The sequence below is a fragment of the Anolis carolinensis genome, chromosome 1 (genome assembly GCF_035594765.1).
Source record: "Anolis carolinensis isolate JA03-04 chromosome 1, rAnoCar3.1.pri, whole genome shotgun sequence".
Classification (NCBI taxonomy): Eukaryota; Metazoa; Chordata; class Lepidosauria; order Squamata; family Dactyloidae; genus Anolis; species Anolis carolinensis.
In genome coordinates, this window is record NC_085841.1 from 200134343 (window position 1) to 200156439 (window position 22097).

Below are 22097 nucleotides of genomic sequence, written 5' to 3' on the forward strand. Positions count from 1 at the left end.
TTTTTGACATTGGCTTTAAAATGGGAGTTGCCATTTTTACTAGACTCTGCATTGTATAAGTACCCTACATGTTCTATGGATAAAACACTGCCCATGCAACTTATTGTTCAGATGTTATGTATTGCAAACAGATTGCAAAAGATAACGATGCAGGCATCTGGTGGCAATAATTTGTAGTAACTGAAATTGCCTTCTATCATTCAGTCAGTTTTATCCGCCGACTGGGAAGAAATAGCTTTTCTGTGAGAATTGAATGGGAACTGTTTTGCTGCTGTTTGAATACTGATGGATGTGACCTAGATAAAGCATTTTACAGTTGATTTCAAATGTCTGAATGTTGTGATGTATATATTGAACATGGCATTTACCTGTTGCCTGAACTCCTATCATGTTTTTTCCCATAGTTTTGCCCTCTCAGACGAAGCATATCGTTCTTTGAGAGATCAGGATAAAGATCAATGTATACTTATAACTGGAGAGAGTGGAGCTGGAAAAACAGGTAAATATATCTTATCTTTGACCCACTCTTCTTTTGGGGATGTTAGCATACATTTGTTTTTCTTCCGGGGGTCTGGCAGGTCCCACCCAGCTCTGACTCAGTTGCATGGCTTGTTTTGTCCTGTTGAAACCTCTTTCGATTTGATTGTGATTTTGTAGACCAGGGTTTGAATTCCTATTTAACAATGAAACCCACTGAGTGACCTTGGGCAAGTCATAGTCTCTTAGCATCATTGGAAAGTCATTACAAACCTCTTGTGAACAAATTTTGTCAAACCCCCCACCCCCCTGTGATGGAGTCTGCTTAGGATCTCCATTGGTCAAAAATGACTTTGAAGGCACCCAGTAACAACAATAACAACAAGAGCAACAACAACCTCTATCCATAGTGCTGCCCTACATGTATGTAGCCATTTTGAATCACTTATTAGTAAAACCAAGCCATACCGATATCTTAAGCATATTTCTATTTTTGATTTCAGTTCTTGGATCCCATGAACATAATTCCTTATAGAGACTTCAGTTGCTATGCAAATATTGAACTATGCAAATATGAAATGAAATGTGTGTGTGTTTGCATAATATTGCATATCACACAGTGGTGAATAATAAACAAGATGAAAAATGCTCTTATCTTGTTTATTATGCATTTCAAGGGATTTCAAAGGTGTGTTTGAAAGTAACAATAGGAAAACATTTCTTTTGTTATTCAAAGTACATATCTTTTTAAAATAATCATTTTAAAATTGAAATGTTAAAGAGCCCACCTGGGATCAGAATGCTTGACATTTTATTCATGTTTCACAAATGAAAACACAGGAAAGCCTGGATTGTTTGTTTTTAAATCCATTCTCCTTCCTAGCTTTTTAATTTTCACAGATATGGAAACATGATATATTTGATTTTTGTTGTTGTTTTCATTCCAAAATATTTATATCCCATCTTTTGTTTGATCAAGATCCGCAAGGCAGCACTATAAAAATACATTTAAAACACTTTAATTGTGATAAAATATAAGCAAAATGAAGATATGAAGGAACAATAAAACTGAATACTAATGACCAATAACTCCAGGTGCCCCATGTGAAAAAGTTCAGGTCCTCTGCATTTAGAAATTAGGAGACCAGACAAGCCTTCCTCATTGTAATGAGTTATATACTCTAGATATCCCCATCAAGAAAGCCATAAGAGCTCTGGACTTTCTACTGTAAGTCTGTGTCCCCTGCTAATATGGGTTCACATGGGACATTGCTCTTTGGACATTAATATTATCAAATACCTTATTTTTTAAGACTTATAAACTAATGTCTAACCTTTTGTTGGCTGGGAAGCATTTGGTCTTCATGTCAAAAACCTCACTAAGTGGGTAATTTAAGGCACTAGTGAGACTTCTTAACTTATAAAAACCATTTCAAAAAACTGCAAAGTAACTTGCTACTAATGAGCAATGCAAAAACTCTGTTTTTTTTAAAAAAACCCAACAAGCTATACGTAATGTCAACAAGCCTTTTAAGAAGTAACATGAGCAAGTAAGTAGCTACTCTGTCTTATTTATTAAATTAAGATTTGATGCTCTGTAAATTGATAGTTTCATATCAAAGAAGGTCAGCTGAGACTGGTCTCAGACCAAACATTAAAATTTAACAAAGAAAATTGAAATATTTCAAATTAAATTTGACACCAGCTGGGAGGTAATAAAGCTGATGCAAAACCCAACATCTAGTATATAAAATGCAGTTAATGTTCTTGGATCATTCATGAGGTATTTATTTGATTGGCATGCTGCTCTAATTTTCATTCACTGGTTTCTTTGCTTCAGTGCTTCTTTAATGTAGTCCTAAAACAACACTTGTCAGAATGTAAGGAAACGATGTGTGTTATTCAGAAAGATCAACAGATGGTTATGCTTCTACTGCCAGGCTGGAATTCATCTTTGCGTAATAGACCATCAGGCTGTGAATATTTAGTGAACTTTGCTCACTCATTTTGTCCTCTCCAGTAGCTGAGAAGAATAAGATTTCATAACTCATATTGATTTTTTAAATGTGCTTTCCTGGGTTTAGCAAGTAATCAAAATTTGATCCTAGGCATTTACATTTGTGGTCAGTTGTCTTCTGAGAAGTTTGAATGGATAGAAATTTTACAAAATGTGATGACCAAACATGCAAAAAAAAAATCATGCAGGTTTTGTCTAATAGGTTGCTTTCTGTTACCCCAATTACTGAATAATTTAATGTTACTAAGGTAGAATTACAGTGTAAAGCCAGCTAGAAACACTGAACTCAGCAAAACACCTAAAAATGTATTAATTCTGGTTGTTTCATTCTGGAATTTACAGTATAGAATCATAGAATCATAGAATAGTAGAATAGTATAAATCAAATACTAATTATTTCAAAAACAACTTTTTTACAAATACGTAGAAGCCAGCAAACTGGTCATGTCTTATGTTGCTGCTGTTTGTGGCAAAGGAGCAGAAGTTAATCAAGTAAAAGAACAACTTCTACAGTCTAATCCTGTGCTTGAAGGTAAGATTCTCCTAACTAATGTTGATTGATATATTGCAGTAACAACTGTTGTTGAATATTCAGCAGAAACCTTTAGAATTATGCATAGAATTGCTTATTCAGCTGGCAAACATTTATTATAAGGATGCACTTAAATATCTGATTTTTGCAGTTCTCATAAATTAATTCAGTATAAGTGAAAAATAGATTTTTAAAGACCTTTTCTTGTTTCACACTTTCTTTTATCTCAATGGTTCCCACTATTTGAATATTCTGCCATATGAGAACTCGGTATGTATTTGAAATGCAATTCTAGATAGCATTATCTTAAAGAATAAGGCACTGCTTTTGAGAGGTACCATATCCTTAGAGTGTTATTTGAAACAATTAAACAACAGGACCTGCAAAGTTTTGATAGATAACACAGTATACATGTATGCAAGCACACATATAATATGCCATTGGTGCTGTCTGAACACAGTGGATAGAATGGTTGCAATGTCTTACTTCTGAAGTCTAGAGTAATGCATTCACAATGCAAAATAGGTTCATGTAGTTTGAGGGATATCTCATATTGGAGGCTGCTTATTGTAAGGGGCGATAAGCAGACAGTTTTAATTGAAAGGATTGAAACCTTGACGCAGTGCAAATTACATAGAATAGATAGGATCTTGTATATCTCTGTTGTTAAACTTTAAAATCCTGCTGATCAGTTGTTTTGCTGAGATGGTTGAGTGAATGGACAGAAGTCTATTCCCTGCTCCTTTCGGATTTTAGCTTTTAAGAATTCACTCAATATGCAGATACTGAAACGAAGAGGAAAACTGGATGTACAGCATGTAATTGTGCATGACGTATGTACAGGAACCACAAGATTATGTGTGTAGGTGTCTGTTTCTATGGTCATAGTATCTCTGGCTGCATCAGGGCATGAACATGTATTATATCTTATAGAAAAACAAGCCCAATCTTATATTGGGGTCATCATTGGCAGTAAATAGGTGGTGGTATAAAGACTGTTGCCCTTCTATTGAAGTTTGATTAACATAATTTGTTAATCAAATTTGAGATACTTTTCCTTTTAGTTTTTGTAATCACTTCAAAAGAAATCCATCTGTAATCTTATTTAAATAGTTCTGTTTTTTGCTTCTGTTTGAATAACCACACTGCAAAAATGTCCTGAGAATGTTGTTTGCTTAAGATACCAGTGATTAAGCTCTGAATTCCAACTACAGTAGATGGTTATATGAAAACAATGAACTTATACTGAAACTGAAGAATTTGTTTCTGGACTCTTATAATGGCCCATTTGTATTTGCTTCATTTATAAATGATCCCAGTGTTTTGCCCTCTGTTCAATGATATGCAGTCTGGCAACTAGAAAGATGATTTATTGCTTACATACTCTGCACTATGTAAAGTTTTGAGAACAATTATTTCAGTTTTTATGAACTAACACCAGCAACACATTCTTCTATTTGACATCAGTTCTTTGATCCTTGGGAAACTTGAAATGCAAATGTATTAAAGCAGAAACAACATTTTTCCACCCACCAAAATATACACTTGACCTGAGCATGGCTTATATGTTGGTGAGAAAGCAGACTAGTGCTACATTGGTCTACAGAATAGATGCCTTGACACGTGAGGTGGGAAGATCATTGTTCAAGTCAAAGGAGGATAACCTAAAACATTAATTCCATGCATATAGTTTGAAACATAAACACATAATCTAAAGCTGCATGAATCACAAATAGGGATGAAGTGAGGCAACAGGGAGCAAATGTATTCTTCTCTAGTTTAAACAAAGAATGGATTAATGATAATTTGAAAGTGATAATTCAGGAATAGTGCCTAATCATGGTTTAATGCTCCATGATTGAGAAGTTCAGAGAACTCTTGCCAGTGTACTTATTCCATTCACTTCACTTGTATGCTGTGATTTCCTTTTCTTTCTTGGAGCTATCCATGTATTACATACTGAAATCCAAGGTCAGAAGTCAGGATCAAACTCAGTTTTTTTCTCCCTGCTTGCAGAATAAACACAGCCATATTGCTTTGGATTAAAGATTTGGACTGAGTTTGTCTTAGATTAGGAAACAAATGAGCAGATTGTCATATGCCGGGCTGTGGCGCAGGCTGGTAAACAGCTGCTGCAATAAATCACTCTGACCATGAGGTCATGAGTTCGAGGTCAGCCTGTGGCGGGGTGAGCACCCATCAATTAAAAATAAAATATAGCCCCTGCTAGTTGCTGACCTAGCAACCCGAAAGATAGTTGCATCTATCAAGTAGGAAATAAGGTACCACTTATAAGTGGGGAGGCAAGTTTAACTAATTTACAAGGTTGGAATGAGGAAGTGAGGAAGTGCCATCAGAGTGGATGATGAAGCAGTTGCTCCCTCCTGTGGCCAGAATCGAACATCCCCTCAGGAGAAGGTTAAATTACCTCTGTGTCTGTCTGTCTGTTGTCTCTGTCTCGATTCGATGTGTTTATGGGCATTGAATGTTTGCCCTATATGTACATAATGTGATCCGCCCTGAGTCCCCTTCGGGGTGAGAAGGGCAGAATATAAATACTGTAAATAAATAAATATGCCATCACCTCCCCTATGAAGCCTCCAACCCCTTTGACCAAGGAGGATTGAACGGAAAGCGGCCTCAATTGGACTATCCACATCCCTTTTGCTCTATTTGGGATTCAAAATGGCACAATAATCCCTGAAGCAAAGGTTGTGGGACATTCTCCTGAGAGAGCTCAGAACCCACTCAAACTCACCATGCTCCTCCACAATTTTAAACTTACTATACAGGGAGCCATTTAAGACATGCGAATACCCAAAAATCCTTACAGTGACCAAATATTGCAGATTCTTTACAAAGGCAAGATTAAACATGTTTCTCAGAGCTGTTAAGAGGCAGACTGTCTGGAATTCCTTACTCCCAAAGACTATGCCCCTGTGAAGAAAATGAGGTAGAAACAATAGAACCATGTATTTTAATCTTAGAAAACACTTCCCCTGATATGGGATAATTTAGTAATGACTGTTTGTTTATTGATGGGTCTATGGACCCTAATAAATCTGTATGTATATGCCATGAAGGAAGGTGCATATAATCATGAGAACCTCAGTTTGGTCATATAATGCTGTCTCACAGCTTGCCTTTATGTCTGAATATTTCCCTTTTCCTGACCAAAAGTGCATGACACTCAGATAACTCAATTCTGCCTGCATCAAGTGAGTCTTTGGGGAGTTATATGGGAGTCTTTCCCAGTTCCACGTAGAGATCCTGGAGAGTATGCTTGGGATCTTCTGCAATCCAATTGTGCTATGAACAGCATTGCCCCTTAGTGTGCACTAAAATTGAACACGTGGAGACCTGTCAGTTCACATCCCAATCACGACTTGCCCTTTCCCGGCAGACATCTGTAGTCCTAAATACTTGGCAGTTCTAAAAGTTGTGAACAATGCACTCAGCTTGTATGCTGTTCATAGTAATTGAAATTTCATTTCAAGAAAGAAACTTATTCTCTCTCTCTCCCAGCATTGTGAGGGAGAGGTGCAGAAAGTGGTCTGTTCTTATGTCCAGTAAACCAGAAACATTTTAATGGTAAACATGGCTATATGTCAAATACATTGTATTTTATTGTACTAAAACATTTCATAGGAAACAAATGATATCTTTAGCGTTAGAGTTCCTACTTGCATTTGTTTTAATGCTTTGAATTGTGACTCTATTGTCTGCTACTTAGAACTGTTCAGCCATTGCAGTTGGCATTATCCTAAAGTTCTATCTTTTCTTGCAAAGTGGCTGAGCATCACTGTTTAGACATCAGTATGCTTTACATTATTTCTTCTCTCTTTTTCTCCCTCTCAGCTTTTGGAAATGCCAAAACTGTAAGGAATGATAATTCCTCAAGATTTGTAAGTATCTGATTTAAATCATAATGTGTCTCTATTAAAAAAAAAACCCTGTCAAGATTGCTGATCTATGCTACTGAAATTATAAGGTCTTCAGTAGAATGTAGTTATGAAGTTCTGCACTCATTCCCCCACTTCAACATGCCTTGACTATGTATCTTGAACACCCTACCGTGCATCGTATGTAGTTGGATTTTCCAACTACATACCAAGGACTCCCTATGTTGGGGACACTGATGAAACAGCATATATTTGGTGAAACAGCAAAATCCTTAACCCCTCTTTTTAGCCCAGGAGCAAGTTCAAACATTTCCAGACCCATTGAGCTATTGGCTTTTTGGCCTGGGACAAAGTCTTCTTGTAGATGTGGAGCGATCTGGTTTTATGATGGATTGACCCACTGTTGAAAGTCTTTGAAACAGATTGTTGACACTAGAAAATGATGACACTTTAAAATGTTATCAACCTCCTCTTCATTTGTAGCTAGATTGTCAGAGTGGAAAGCAAATCACAGAGAATTCTGAAACCCAAATATGAGTAAAGCTGTTGCATATCTGCTTCACTATGTGGTTACGATCAGCTTACATCCATTGTTTCAGAATGCCCCCTCCTTTTAGGCTGTGGACATTGGCTTTATTTTTTATCACCACTCTTCTTCTTTGAAAAAAAAAACTCTTGGGTTTTTCCCCACACAAAGCCATCTACTGTTGGTTTCTTCTTGGTTAATGTCAGAGGTCAGTGCCCTTGGGCTTTGTATGTGACCCAAACTCCAACAAGGATCCAGCAACTAACCCCAAAAGTGACCTGGTCCTGTTGCTGCCAAATCACTTGAATTCCCAGTGGGCAAAGAATAGGCAGAGAGTTGCAGCCTTCAATTACAATGCCCTTCTTCTAGGCTGCTGCTCATTGGATGCAAAGGTAAAGGACAACTGAGTGGGCAGTAGAGAAATTGGCAGTGGAGTTACTTTAAAAAAAAAAAAAAAGCCTTATCCTGCCCTGACAGAGTTTTGTCATGTCTGTCCTGCTTCTGAATTCTCCATTCACCCTTTCACCTTTTTTTTACCAGGCCAGGTTTTGACTTATCTACTTCTGGACCAAGTCCACATTATTTTAATGCAGCCTATTCAAATATATATACAGGCACAAGTTCGCATAGCAGATCTGCACATAGGTCTTGTGTAATACCATTTATAGGACTATATCCACTATATTTTCCTTTAAAAATTTCATGGCTTTGTGCCTCTAAATGCTTTTAACTGGTTGTGGGTAGTTTATAGAGATGAATATTGCAAGTTAGTTCAAAAACAAGCCTCTGTAGTTTTGAAACTTTAACAAACGTCCTTATTAGCTGGTGCTGATTATTAGCCTTGTGGCTTGCCCATAATCTGTTCTTTGATACAGGCTTTACTGCTGTTGCCATTGTAAATAGCAATGTCTTTTACTCTTGTTTAAAGTAGCTACTACGTAAATAAACTGGAGTAAGGCAACTACTGAAACTGTCAGCTCTGATGTGGAAAAGTCCATCTGAAGACAAGGAGAGAGGCTGCAGTTGTAGACTGAGAAACAGCATTGACAACAGGTCACGTAGATATATAAAGAAGAAATATTCTATAATTTGTGAGTCAATTGAAAAAACTGAAATGGCTACCAATATGCACCAAGGCCAAGTTTAAAATTTTGATGTTAACCTGCATGGCCCTAAGTATATAGTTTGAGACAGGATACCAAAGAAAAGTCCTCTCCCCATATAAATGTGCTTCATCAGAGGCCTTTCTAGGTGTACAGCTGGCACAAAATAGGAAACCTTCTGGGTTTTTTTTTGGAGGACAGTATTAGCTATGCTGGCATTGAGGTTCTGAGAGTGTTCTCCGATAGCCTAAATTCAGTTGCTAATCATAATAATAGTAATCCCACTGCATCAAACTCTCAGTTTACACCAGTCAACAGGTCTGAATTGGTGGGTCTGCCCTACTTGGCACTACCAACTGGACTAAAGTCCAAAAGAAAAAAACTTTGCCAAGCTCCAAATTAAATGGGAGAGAAGGCTTTTTTGTATTGATGTCCATACCATGAATAATCCTCCCTACAGAAATAAAATGTGTCAGTTCTAATTAAGTTTATTGTAATAAGTTCAAGATATATTGTTTCTTTATGTTATATATTAATATATCAACTTACTATTCACTGTCTCAGTATGCTTTGTGTGACAGGGGATTTTTTTTTACATTTCCTGGAAAGCTTTTTAGTGGTTCCAGACAGGAATACTGATGTTTTACCAATAACTATGAAAGTGAGCTTGAATGTTTTCAGTAAATATTTAGCAGTTGATCCCATGGTTTCTGCAAACGCTACATATTTCTTCTTCAACCTGGTGACAGTCTGAACTCCCTTTATCTTAATTCCTTTGTTCTTTTATTGTTTACTGTTCCTTAACAAATAAAAAATATTAGCTACTATTCTGTCCACTGAGATTCCAAAGCAGTGCTACCAATTTCAGTGTCACAACTTTAGCCCTGGTGGTAAAGGCAGGACATAGTAGAGTCTGTAAAAATGATCTTCAAGATACATTTTAACATTAGTTTTTTCTCAGATGCATGTATCAAGACCATGGAATCCACAAGGTAACATCTTAAAAGATGCTGGGCAACTTTTCCCTTCTTATATAAATCCTTCCGATCTGTTCTCCTCACAGGGAAAATACATGGACATCGAGTTTGATTTCAAAGGTGACCCACTTGGAGGAGTTATAAGCAATTGTAAGTACTGGCATAGATTTTAGTGTGTAGGCATTTCCTGAATATCATGGACAGGGAAGTATTAATTTATTGTGATGATGTGTGGTTGGGATCATTCTCCAAATTTGTAGTTTGAAAGGGTGGAAAACTGGCAAAATGATGTTGTGTTTAAAGAAGCTAGGGCCCAAAAATAGGTTACATATATACTGTACTGCTCTTCTTGAGAGTTCTACACCTCCAAATTTTAAAATGAACTAGGAGTTAGTTTCAAATGATGCAGAATTCTGTCGAGAATGATCATTAACCCTTCCCCATATGAGATCTGAAGGTTCTGTATATTGTAGTGAGATCTTGGACTGCAGGTTTTATCTTGATGGTTGAATTGTTTTATATTTTTCAAACTTTTTACATTGTTTTTATTGTACCCTGGTGAGATCTTTAAATCCAGGATGAACTTGGAGAATTTTAAAAGAATTAAGAGAGAACTCTTTTCACTCAGGGCACCCGGCTCCAGGATAACACTCATTCTGGATATGTTTGTCACTTGAGCTATCCTGGTTGAATCTTATTTTCAGTTCCACTGGATAGTAATAATTTCAAAGGATGAAAAAATCAGAAACTGTCAGCAGCATATTTCTGACAACTTGATTGCTGTGCTGTGCTTGGAATAATTGCAACATGTCTGATGTGTTGTAAATTTCCAGAAACTTCTCTCTATTTGAACTCCTAGTATTTGAACCTATTAATGAATTGGTAAAAGTAGATGGCAAGAAATGCCAGTGAATTTCTAGTGAAATCAGTGGAAAGTCTAATATGCATAAGGGCTACAATATTTGCATGTGAAAGGTCATAATGTGATTAGAAATTGAACTTTCTTTTAAGGGTTGATCTGTATTTTTACTGTGATGAAGTCTCATTTTTTCTTCCTCTCCAACCTCATTAATCTCAGTAGGATTTAACTTGTCCCAGCACTTCATAGCTTGCTTTGAAAATTCTCTTTCTTCTCAATATTTCAATTGAAATGCTCTCTTTTTGGTGGAGTAAAGAATCAGTGATCTCTTGGGAGCCACCTCTTAAGATGAAGTGTATTAATAAGATAAAAGGGGAGAATAAACAGGAATCAGGTGTATGTGATCATAAGAGAAACTGTTATGATGTCAGAGATAATGGAAAACAGCATCTTTTCTCATGTGTTGTCATAGAATCCAGTGAAGTCTTACTTCCAGTTGTTCAGTTTTTTCAATCTGCCCACTTGAATTATCTTAGAATAAGCACATAAATAACCTTTAAACCCATTTTTATTGTTTTCTCTAAAGAACTAAATTTGTTCTTATTCTATTCTGTGTGTGTGAGAGAAAGAGCAAGCCTGGTTTGCGGTTAACACTGGGCTTCATGGAGTCTGAAGCTGTTTTGTGTGACAGAATTGGGGGCAGGGAAGAAATTGTACTTTATTGACCAAGGACTAGCAGACACATGGAGCCAACCCTCTAAATTACCATCTGTCCCAGATCAGTACTTAATATGTAAATTGTTTCAAGGCATAAACACAGAGGTAAACAAATAATGTAACAATTTATGTGCTTCCTTTACAACTTATGCAAATTATGTTGCTGAGGTTTGGGGGAATTGAACTACGACGGCCTCACCTGCTTGCCTATTCCTTACATTACTTCTTCTGCCACATATAAACTTCCATTTTGTATAGATAATTTGTAATTGAACTCCTAGCAGTTTTGTTTCAGCAGCGCATGAAGTTACCAGTGAAAATTCCTCCTTTTTTATCTCGAGATCAGAATTAGTAACATACTCTTACATGCACTTCTCACTGCAATAACCTCCTGCTTAAGTAAAGTGCTGTCATCCCCTCTCTTGTTGCGCTTGCCTCCAGGCAGATTGTAAAAATTGGACCCTTTGATCTAAAAATGTCAGTCTCATTGGGGGTTGCCTTTTAAATACATTCACTGTGAAATCAGGAAATGGGAATTCCCTTTTTAATATGTGCACTAGTCTAAAATAAGAGTTTTGAAAGACAGGTTTGTGATGTATAATCAGCAACTCAGTGATTCAGTAGATTTAAGAAGATGTCCTCAGATGAGTCAATTGTTTGTAATTTTTTTTGTTTCATTTCAGTTTTTATCTACAGGTGTAGATTTAAGGCATCCTGTGATTATTCTGCATGTTTCGTTTAGTGCTATGTCCACCTGCTTCGCATGGGCAGACTTTTGCCAGACAGGACAGGCATATTCAGCAGTTGAGAAAGACAAGGCCAGGGCTGATGTTCTTATTACTTGTGGGTCTGCACCCCATGCGCTGCCAGTCAGTTTCTGCAGGATGTTGTTGCGTGCAGCTACTTTGTGCTTGGTGTTCATGCAGTGTTTCCTATATGTTAGTGTTCGATCTAAGGTGACACCAAGATATTTAGGATGGAAACAGTGTTCGAGCTCTTGGCCTTCCCAAGTAACTTTCAGTTTCCTGTTGGCTTCACGGTTACGTAGGTGGAAAGCACACACTTGTGTCTTGGCAGGGTTAGCTTCAGGTGGTTCTCTTTGTAGTAGCTGGAGAGATCTTTCAAGGCATTAGTGAGTTGGTTTTCAACTGTTTCAAAATCTTTTGCTTGTGTTGTGAGGCCAAGGTCATCAGCATATATAAAGCTCTTTGTGAGTGGTGGTTGTGGCTGATTGTTCGTGAAGATGTTAAATAAGGTCGGGGCAAGAACGCTGCCTTGGAGTAAACCATTCTTTTGCCTCCTCCATCTGCTTTTCTGGCCCTGAAACTCCACATAGAAGCTGCAGTTTTTTAGGAGGGTCTGGAAAGATTTTGAAAAGTCAAAGTCCCAGGTGATATAGTAGACTTTATGCAGCATTTTTCTATGTTGCACCGTGTCATAGGCTGCCGTAAAGTCCACAAAAACTGTTCCCGTAATGCAGCCTTTTTCATAGCCTTCTTCGACATGCTCAGTCAGATGAAGAATTTGACCTGTACAGTTTTTTCCTGGTCTGAAACCTGCTTGTTGTGCAATAAGCTTGGTTTCGATAACAGGTCCTAGTCGATTTAATAGCATCCTCTCATCCTCTCATATTTACACAATCCCCTTTCTTTTACCTTGCATGAATTAATACAGTGGTGAAAAATATATAACCTTCCAGATGTTGCTGGATTCTAACTTCTATGGCTGGATTGTCAGAGACATTGTATTTTCCAGTTTCTGTGTATGATTGTGAAAACTGGACAGTGAAGGAAGAAAATCAGTCCATTTGAAGTGTGATGGAGAAGAGCCCCATGGATGTCATGGAATACCGAAGACACAAATTAATGACTATTAGAATAAATCAAGCCAGCATTCTCCTTAAAACACAAGATGGCTAAACAGAAACCTTTTGGACGTGTGAGAAGACAGGCTTCATTAGAAAAGGCAGCAATGTTTAGTAAGACGAAAGGCAACAGGAAAAAAGGGAAACAATGTTTCAGATGGATAGACTATGAATATGTACACTGAACACTTAACATGAATTAAAGGCATCTTGAAAATAGGCTGTCCAAATATGTGTAACGTTAATGCATGCAGGAATACCCTTTAGAGACCTTAAATCAGGACAACCAAAAGAATGGGATACTCCAAAATAGGCCCTGTAACGTGCATCAGCATGCATACATATAAGTCACATTGTATGGTGAAGCCAGTTAAGAGATGGATCTCTGGTGATCCATACATGCGCATTGGGGTGAAGTTGGGGGGGAAAACCCTAATCCCTAATGTGAATTCTGCAGATCCTGGATCTGGGCCAGAGCTGAACTCTGTGGTGCATATATACACCATCTAGGCCTTGACCTGGTTCCTTCTGTTTATATGTGATTAGCTGCACGTTGGCTTTGTTTCCATCTCTGCCATATTCATCCCACATTTCTTAGTCAATGTAGATGTGCCCTCTGTCAAACTGTGCTCAGAGTTCGCAAGCCTTGTGCAAGGCTGCTGATAACAGAATGACTCTCATCGGGTCACCATAAGTAAAAGTTGACTTGATGGCAGCCAACAGTAATACCTAGCAGTATTGTTAATGATTACATATATTGAGATTTGCAGCCCTAGAGTCTCCCATGTTTTTCACTTGTCTCTTCATGTAAAATCTCTGAAGTTGAAGTCTCAGCTTTCACTTTGTATCCAAATCTACAAGCCTGACCTGTAATCAACCACTTAATCCTACTTTATTTATTTATTTACATATATTTATGTGCTATTAAGATGGAGAAAATTTCAAAGCAGTGTAATAGAATAGAATAAGCAAATATATAATATTGAGATACAATCAACTTTTTCCATGGATCATAAAATAGATGTTGGGTCGAACTAAAAGGGAAGGCTTGTATAAACAAAAAAATTTAAGTCTAGGTTTGCATGCTTGGATTGCAGTCAAAGCTTAAATCACAGTTTTTTAGCTCAGATATAATGAGTTGTTATAGTTCAGCAAATGACAGAAGTCTTGCAAAAGAGGAGTGCACAGTCATCCCTCCATATTTGCTAGGATAAAAGGACACAAAACCTCTGTGAAAGTGAAAAAACACAAATAATGAAATTTCTTCTTCTTCTTCTTCTTTTTTTTTTTACTCAAGAAGACATCTCTCTATGAATGTTTAGGTCTTTCAGCATGACTCTGTGGTCAACTTCTGTGGGAAGCTAGACATAGAATTCCATTGGAGAACCCAGAGATTCCAACAGTGTTCTCTCTAGAAATCTCTAAGCTTCTCAGTGTAACTGAGTCATATTCAAAGATCTAGATCAGGCAAGGGCAAACTAAGGCCCAGGGGCCAGATGCAGCCCTTTGGATACTTACCTTTCCTTGTCCTTTTTGCATAAGGACATGGTGGCTCACTGCATCCTTATGCCAAAATGATGAGGGAGGAAGGCATGTATCAGCTGAGAGCCCTCTGTAGCGCTCTCAGCAACCACGTGTCTCACCCTCCTCCCAGTGTAAAGATGGGGCAAGCTGCGCTATCTTTATGCTAGGAGGACAGCTTGAGGAAAGCACACGGCAGCTGACAGCCCTCTGGAGCACTCTCAGTCATGGCCTGTCTCGCCCTCCTCTTGGCATAATAATAATAATAATAATAATAATAATAATAATAATAATAATACACCACACAGTCCTAGACACTTGGGAAGTGTTCAACTTGTGATTTTGTGAAACGAAATCCAGCATATCTATCTTGTTTGCTGTGTCATACAATAAAATAATAATAAAAGTAATGTAAGTACTGTAACAATACATATGGTGCAATAAATACAGCTACATCAATATTAAAGGAAAACATAAATTACATCATCGTACATTAAAAATACCACAATAAAATCAATCAAAAATAATGCCAAGAGGACAGCCTGAGGATCGAGGGAGGAGGATGTAAGTCATGTGTGTTGATATTACAATTTGTTTGAGTTCATTTTTAAACATTGCAACTTTTTGAGTTTTTATCTGTAACTTCAAAAATAAATTTTTGCCATCAGTCATCATATTTTACTGGACCAAGATCATCATGTTTGCACCTGGTTTATTGTGTTGTGAGACAAGGAAGTGACCAAGTTTAAAATATGTGAGGATATTGCACTAATGTGCAAACTATCCTGTATATTCTACTGAATACCCACATTTCAAAATCACTCTGACCTGCTTGATGCCTGCACTGGAGACCACCTGGGAGCCTCATGTATGTGGCCTTGATTTTGATGGTTAAAAAAAACCTGGGATAAAAAGGCATTAAAAATGTCAACCCACATACTTCAGAATTGCACCAGTGAAATGAAAAACCTTGAGGCGGCTACAGATCTGCTCCCCTGTGCACATATCTATCCATTCATTTCTGTGACACTTCTGATTCATCTACCAGGTTAAGCTTTTGTCCTTTACAGATAATCAACTAAGAAGGAGAAAGGAGTGATGAGGTACCAAATACTGCCTTTTCCATCTGATCGGAATCCCTGAATGCATGTCCTACCTTTCAGCACTATAATGATAGGCTAGAAAATAACTATGGGACAATGTGCAGTAATAGCTGTTCAGAAAGCTTCTAATCAGTATGGATATTTTCACAACAGTGAGCAGCACAAGGCTGTAATTAAGCACCAAGCCTATGCTTTTTTCAGAAACATGAAGTATTTTCAGTTTCTGTTTATCTAGTAAAGCAGCTTCACCTCCTCCTTTCCTTCAGAACTGGAGCAAGAGTATCAAGAAACCAATGCCGTAGATTGCTTTTTAAAAAAAGAAATGCAAAAATATTTGTTAGTCATTTATAGCTACATGTTGTCCTGGTCAGAAGAGAGGCTTTACTTTTCTAGGAATATGAACTACTTGTAATTTTGCATATAATTTATTTTATTGCATTGGAAGCTAATTTCTTTCACATACTGGAGCCCAGAATTTAAAAAGTAAAAAAAAAACACCTTTGAATGGGTAAAGTTTTTGCTTTAAAATTCGCTAGTAACAGGAACAAGTCAAAATGACAGGAAGGAAATCAACAGGAAAAATAAGCAACATATAAGCAACCAAGCTCACAGATTTCCAAAGCCTTGTTTATGGACCTTGTTTATGTTAAGAAATCTGTATTAACACCTTTCTTTCAACTCATCTAGATGGTCGATGCAAGGATCATTATTTAATTGTCTTGTCACCTTATTCGGAAGAGTTAAATAATACTGACATTTCCTGTTCCAATAGAGTTCTGAAGTAGCTACTGCTTTGCAAGAAACACATTAATCCTTGTCTGGGCACTGCTCCTTTGTGCTAGATTCCCCCCTCCTTATTTTTTCTTAGTAGCCCTTTGGGATGACACATACATTGGAAGGAAGTGTGTGGTTTGTCAGGCCGCAAGTTTATATTTAACTTTAAACTCATTTGCCTTCCACACAGAAAAAAGAAAAAAAATAAAGAAAGGAAAGAAAAGACTTGTTAGCCAGGATGGTCCCTGCTGTGCAATGGAAGAAGAGGAAGTGGCTAAAAATAACTGTTCCTGGATAACTCAGAATATATTATGCTTATGATGAGGATGTATTCCTTTCCCAAATGTGCATTCAATTTATAATTGAACTGGAAAAAAGGGAAAATTAAAATGTATGATTTATAAAAATACAAAGTTAAAATGTTTGCACAAGTTGAATATCCTTTATCCAAAATTCATGGGACCAGAAAAGGTTTGGATTTTGGGATTTTGGAATATTTACATAACACACACACGAACATATATGTACATAGATACATACATACAGTCATCCATACAATAATGAGATATTTTGGAGATGGGATCCAAGTCTAAACATGAAGTTCATTTATGTCTCATATATACACTTTATAAAATAATTTTATAGAGAATATTTTTGTGCATGAAACAAAGTTTGTGTACATTGAACCATCAAAAAGTGAAGTGTCACTATCGTAGTTACCCTTCTTGACAGCTGACTAGATTTGCCAGCATTTAGCTTGTGAAAAACAGACTTCTTTTGTCCAGGACATCACTGTATCTCTTTAGTAAAGATTTCAATATGTTAGCTAACTGTTGATACAGCAAGTTACTTCGGGTTTCCTTTAAATATATACTTTGGGTGTGTCTGGTTGTAAGCTTATTTTTAGTGCAAGGTTTCTATGCATGTTTAATATTGGAGCAGTCTTCGAAATTTACAGATGCACAAATTACTTGTCTGCTTTTTGGAAATTAATACTCAGCAGAAATAGCTTCTATGAGAACTCTTGGTGGTTAAAAGACCAATATTGCTATAGCAGAGAGATAAAATGCTCAGTTCTTATTATTCAGTGTAGGACCAGACAACTCTTTGACTGTTTTGAAAATGGCATACAAATGTGAATTCTGTTTGGGTATCTAGGTATTTGGACATTTGTTCATCTTTTATTGAAATGTATACATTTTTTTCTTTTTCCATTCCTTTTGAGACTTTTCATAATATGTCTTCATTTCCCTGAAAAATGTCCTGTTATCTTTATTCTGATTTATATAGTTTTGAAAATAAGCAAGACTTTCCTTAAATTAAATTACTCTCAAACTCAAATAATGCTTTATGACTGTGTTCACGTGAAATAATGAGCCAGGATTCTGTACAATCCTAGTTTACTGTTTCCTTGCAAATTTGATGGTTCTCTCTGCCCAATCATTATCATGGGGCTTCTCCAAAAAATAGGAAGGAAGCGGTTAGTCTTGCAACTGAATCCTAAATTCTCCCCCAAAACTGCAAATCCTGGTTTCAGGATATGACTTGTTAGGATGTGAGTCTGTCTTTAAATGTAAGACAAGGCTTTTTCTTCAGAGTGAATTCAGCCTGAGTTGTAGATGCAATTGACATGAACTTCATAAAAATGACTTAAAAGGGCTTTGTTGAAGTATATTCAGGAAATTACAAATGTTACACTGAAGGTTACATAGGAGTAGAGATATAGGGCATAGTGCTGTCTAACTTGGTAACTGACATTTAGGCAAAATGTTGACGCTATGAGAGGCATTTTTTTCCTAGTGAAAAGGTAATGGAAAATTTGAAAATAATTTTCAAATAATTGACATGTTTGGTATATTAAAGATGCAGTTCATTAAAACAGAACTTACAGACTGAATTGCCTTTATAAATGGAGCTAAAAGGAAATGCAAGGGAACTTTATGGTTTTGTCACTTCATTAGAAACAAGCAAAAAACAATACAAATACTGTAGAAGAAATCATTAATATTAGTGAAAGCGGGAAAATTACTTTGTCTCTTCCAGTTTTTCATAGTCAAATAGACACAAAACATACATTTCTATAAAAAGAACAAAGAAAATGATGCCAGGATTTGGAACTGCGATAGCCATGTCTTAAATCAAGGTTTTCAGAAACAACTGGCGGAGGGAATCTTTGTTTTAAACATGTTATCCCCAAATCCTGAATTTTAAAATTGTTTAATTTTCTGGGGGGAAATGAGCTTTCAGGAAAACATTTAAAAATCTAGATTTTCCTTCAGGCCTTCACACTTCTGTCTCTAACCTAATCCTTCATAAAGCAAAGGGGATGGTAGGGAGTTTCTTCAAGGGGCAGAAGGACTCAGACTTTAGCAACTGCATGAGAAGCAGGAATTTGATTGGGGGAGCTTTACCTGTGCATGAAGATGGAAGTGATTACTATGAATATTCTCTTTGTATTATAGCTTCCTTCCAGACAGAACTTAAATAGGTGTAGTTTCCACATTCAATTCCATCTACTGAGCTTTAGGATAGAGGCTTAAAGTAAAACCATGGAAAACAAAGTAAGATGAGGTTCCTTGGAACCAGTTGTTTTAAATATGCAACTTTTAATGATTGCTTCCCACCCCCTAATAATTTGGCATCCTAAAATGCAATAGATGTGCTGCTTTACAAAATTATGGAGGAAGTACTATAGCAGGACAGCCAAAGTGGTATAGTGGTTTGCTAGTAGGACTTAGGGCTCTGTGAAACAAGGAGCTGAATCTTCCCTCAGTCATGGAAATCCACAGGATGATCTTGGGGCAAATCAAATCCAGTGATGTGCTCACCTTAGGGATGTCATAAGTTGGAATCATCTTGAATACACACAACAACAACAAATACTTTGTTTATTACATTTATGTTTTCCTTTAAAGATGTTTTTTCCCCACCCTAGAGTTGTTGGCAGTGTTTCCTCCTGAGTGGTGATTTCTGAGCTGAAGCCTTACTTTTCTTGCAACATTCCTTGGATTCTGCATTGTTCTCTTCCCTCTGGTTGAAATTCTGTCCATTGTGGAATGGATACCTTATTTATGATGTTTTTGCACAAAAGCACTGGATACTGTTTGCATCTTAAGAATTTTGCAAAATCAAAGTTATTTTCCAAAAACCTGATTCTCTGTGGCAAGGCTGAGTAAAGCGTGTTTGAATGCTGCCTGAACCTCTGTAGCTATGAGATTACAATTAGGAGAGGACAGGTTTTTACACACACCTCACCCCCAAATAGCTGGACATCATTGTCAAATGAAGACCACCCCCATTCTTCTGGAAAAAATAAAAGTTCTGTACACTCATCAAATTAATTTGGGATAATCTGCTTTGGAGCTACCCCAGTGCAGCCTGGAAGCATCTCTGGACCCTTTGGGTGTCCATGCAGCTGTCTGTTCCAAGGGCTTATTGAGACCATTGCCATTGCATCACTGATCACAAGCAAGTCCCTGCCAGAGGCTTGCTGGTGAAATCCCATTTCCTAGTCAGTGGCTTGATGGGATCTCACCAGAAATTACCAACTTCTTCTGGTGAGATTGCCGACAAGACCCTGGCAAGTTGCATGTGGCTGGCCATGCAACACTGTAGTGGGAAGCCCACACAACACATGGATGGATTTGCAGTCTGCATCCAGCTGTTTATATGTCTCAAGGGGAAATGGGATTTACTTCAGAGCTTCCAGGAAGCACCAGAGTAAACAGAAGAGTGTCTGAGATATTGGGAGCTGGATCTTAAGATTTTATATAATGTGATTTTATTTTGCAATGGTATTTGTTTTATATGAATTGTTGTTTTGTAGATTTTTATATGAATTGTTGTTTTTACATTGTTTTTAGGCATTGAATTTTTGCCTATTTATTGTAAGCCACTTTGAGTCCCCTCGGGGAGAAAGGCGGGGTAAAAGTGATGTAAATAAAAATAAAATAAAATAATAAATCTAGCCCAATCCACTGTCCACACTTCCAATGGATTCTACGTTCTTTGATCAGTGAAGACATTGCCTAAATCTTAAGAAATTATGCAACCCACCAGGAGAGGGTACAGGAGATAAAATTTCCCCCCACTCCCTTGTACAGTTGCCCACCCCTATTCTGGGGTCACAGCCAGGTTTCAGGGAAACAGATCACTTGTGAAGCTACAGCACACCAGAAAATGTACCGAACTTCCAGAATTGACTGCAGCTCTATATGAACATATTTTTGGGAAGAGGAAAGAATAGGGAATGGTTGGTATAGTTATTTTTTTTGAGCATGTAGGGGTTAGTGGGTGGAACACAACTGTGCCTTATTTTGGTAATGGAGTTTCAAGTATCATTTTTCCATTAAATATATATGTAAGTCAAATTACATAATTGAAAATTTGGTATTTGATGTTATCTTATAAATTATTTAATAATAGTGACCTTATCTGAAAAGGTTTATTCTCTTGTCAGCATCAATAATTTAACATCCTTCAGGTCACTGGAGAGAAATAGACAGAATTTGCCAGCAAACAAGCTTCTGACGTCCTTCCTTTGGGTCCCAGAGTATTTAGTGATCAGTCTTTACCTTGTAAGTTGCTAATAGCAGATTTTGTGTATTAGCTTGTCAATGTGAAAATATATTCCAGTGCTAATGTTACACACTTGGTACAGCCTTGTTACATACTTTGGGCAAAAATATGGCTGAATTATATGCAGAGACTTGAATCAATGGAAGCTTTGTTGTTGAACTTTGGAGGCCGAGTGGCTGGATGCCTTAAGAGTGATCTTTAATATAATAGCTCCTTGATGACTGCTTACTCATATTTCTGGGTTCTGCCAGCCGTGCTATATGTTTGGGATCTCCAAATGGGCATAACCTAAACTTGTTTCAAACAAAATGGTGCTTGCTTGGTATAGTAAATATCTGGTTTCCTGCCTCTAACCACTTTCTGGAAAATTTCTGTAGACACTGTTTGTCTTTGGAAATTGTTAATTACTTTAACTTACTTCTGTTAAAAATTGCTCTGATGTGAATCAGAGAGAGAGAGAGAGAGAGAACGAGAACCTAGAACATCTTAAGACAATACACTGAAAAGTCAGGGAAATTGTTTATTTTAAAGTCTCCAGTGGCATGGGAGTAATTACATCCAGACCTGTGCCCATTTTTTTACCAGTTAATGCTTGCTGCAAAATTGGACATTTGATCTGATCTTGGCCCAATTCAAGCATGAGATCCATAAATGTTTGACAAAAAAGAGGAATGCTGCAAAATTCCTTTACTGTGGCATCATGCTGAAAAATGGAGAGAAGATATAAAAGCAAATTATGTAGCATGGCCAAAAGACAAGCAAATAATGAAATGCAAGATAGCTGATGTTTATGGTGCTCCTATAAACTATGTACAGTAGAGTCTCACTTATCCAACGTAAACGGGCCAGCAGAACGTTGGATAAGCGAATATGTTGGATAATAAGGAGGGATTAAGGGAGAGCCTATTACACATCAAATTAGGATATGATTTTACAAATTAAGCACCAAAACATAATGTTTAACAACAAATTTGACAGAAAAAGTAGTTCAATACGCAGTAATGCTATGTAGTAATTACTATATTTATGAATTTAGCACCAAAATATCACAATGTATTGAAAACATTGACTACAAAAATGCATTGGATAATCCAGAACGTTGGATAAGCGAGTGTTTGATAAGTGAGACTCTACTGTATTCAGTTCT

General features: G+C 37.0%; 1 protein-coding gene across 5 annotated transcripts in view; it reads left to right on the plus strand.

Annotated features, from left to right (window-relative positions):
- myo1b (myosin IB) overlaps positions 1-22097 on the plus strand; it is a 147819-nt gene that overhangs the window by 60073 nt on the left and 65649 nt on the right. For all 5 annotated transcript variants that reach the window (XM_003217414.4, XM_016991464.2, XM_008104772.3 and 2 more), the window contains exons 4-7: positions 405-499; positions 2922-3026; positions 6885-6931; positions 9621-9684. In XM_003217414.4, the coding sequence (XP_003217462.2) occupies positions 405-499; positions 2922-3026; positions 6885-6931; positions 9621-9684 (311 nt within the window). The remainder of the gene's footprint in view (positions 1-404; positions 500-2921; positions 3027-6884; positions 6932-9620; positions 9685-22097) is intronic.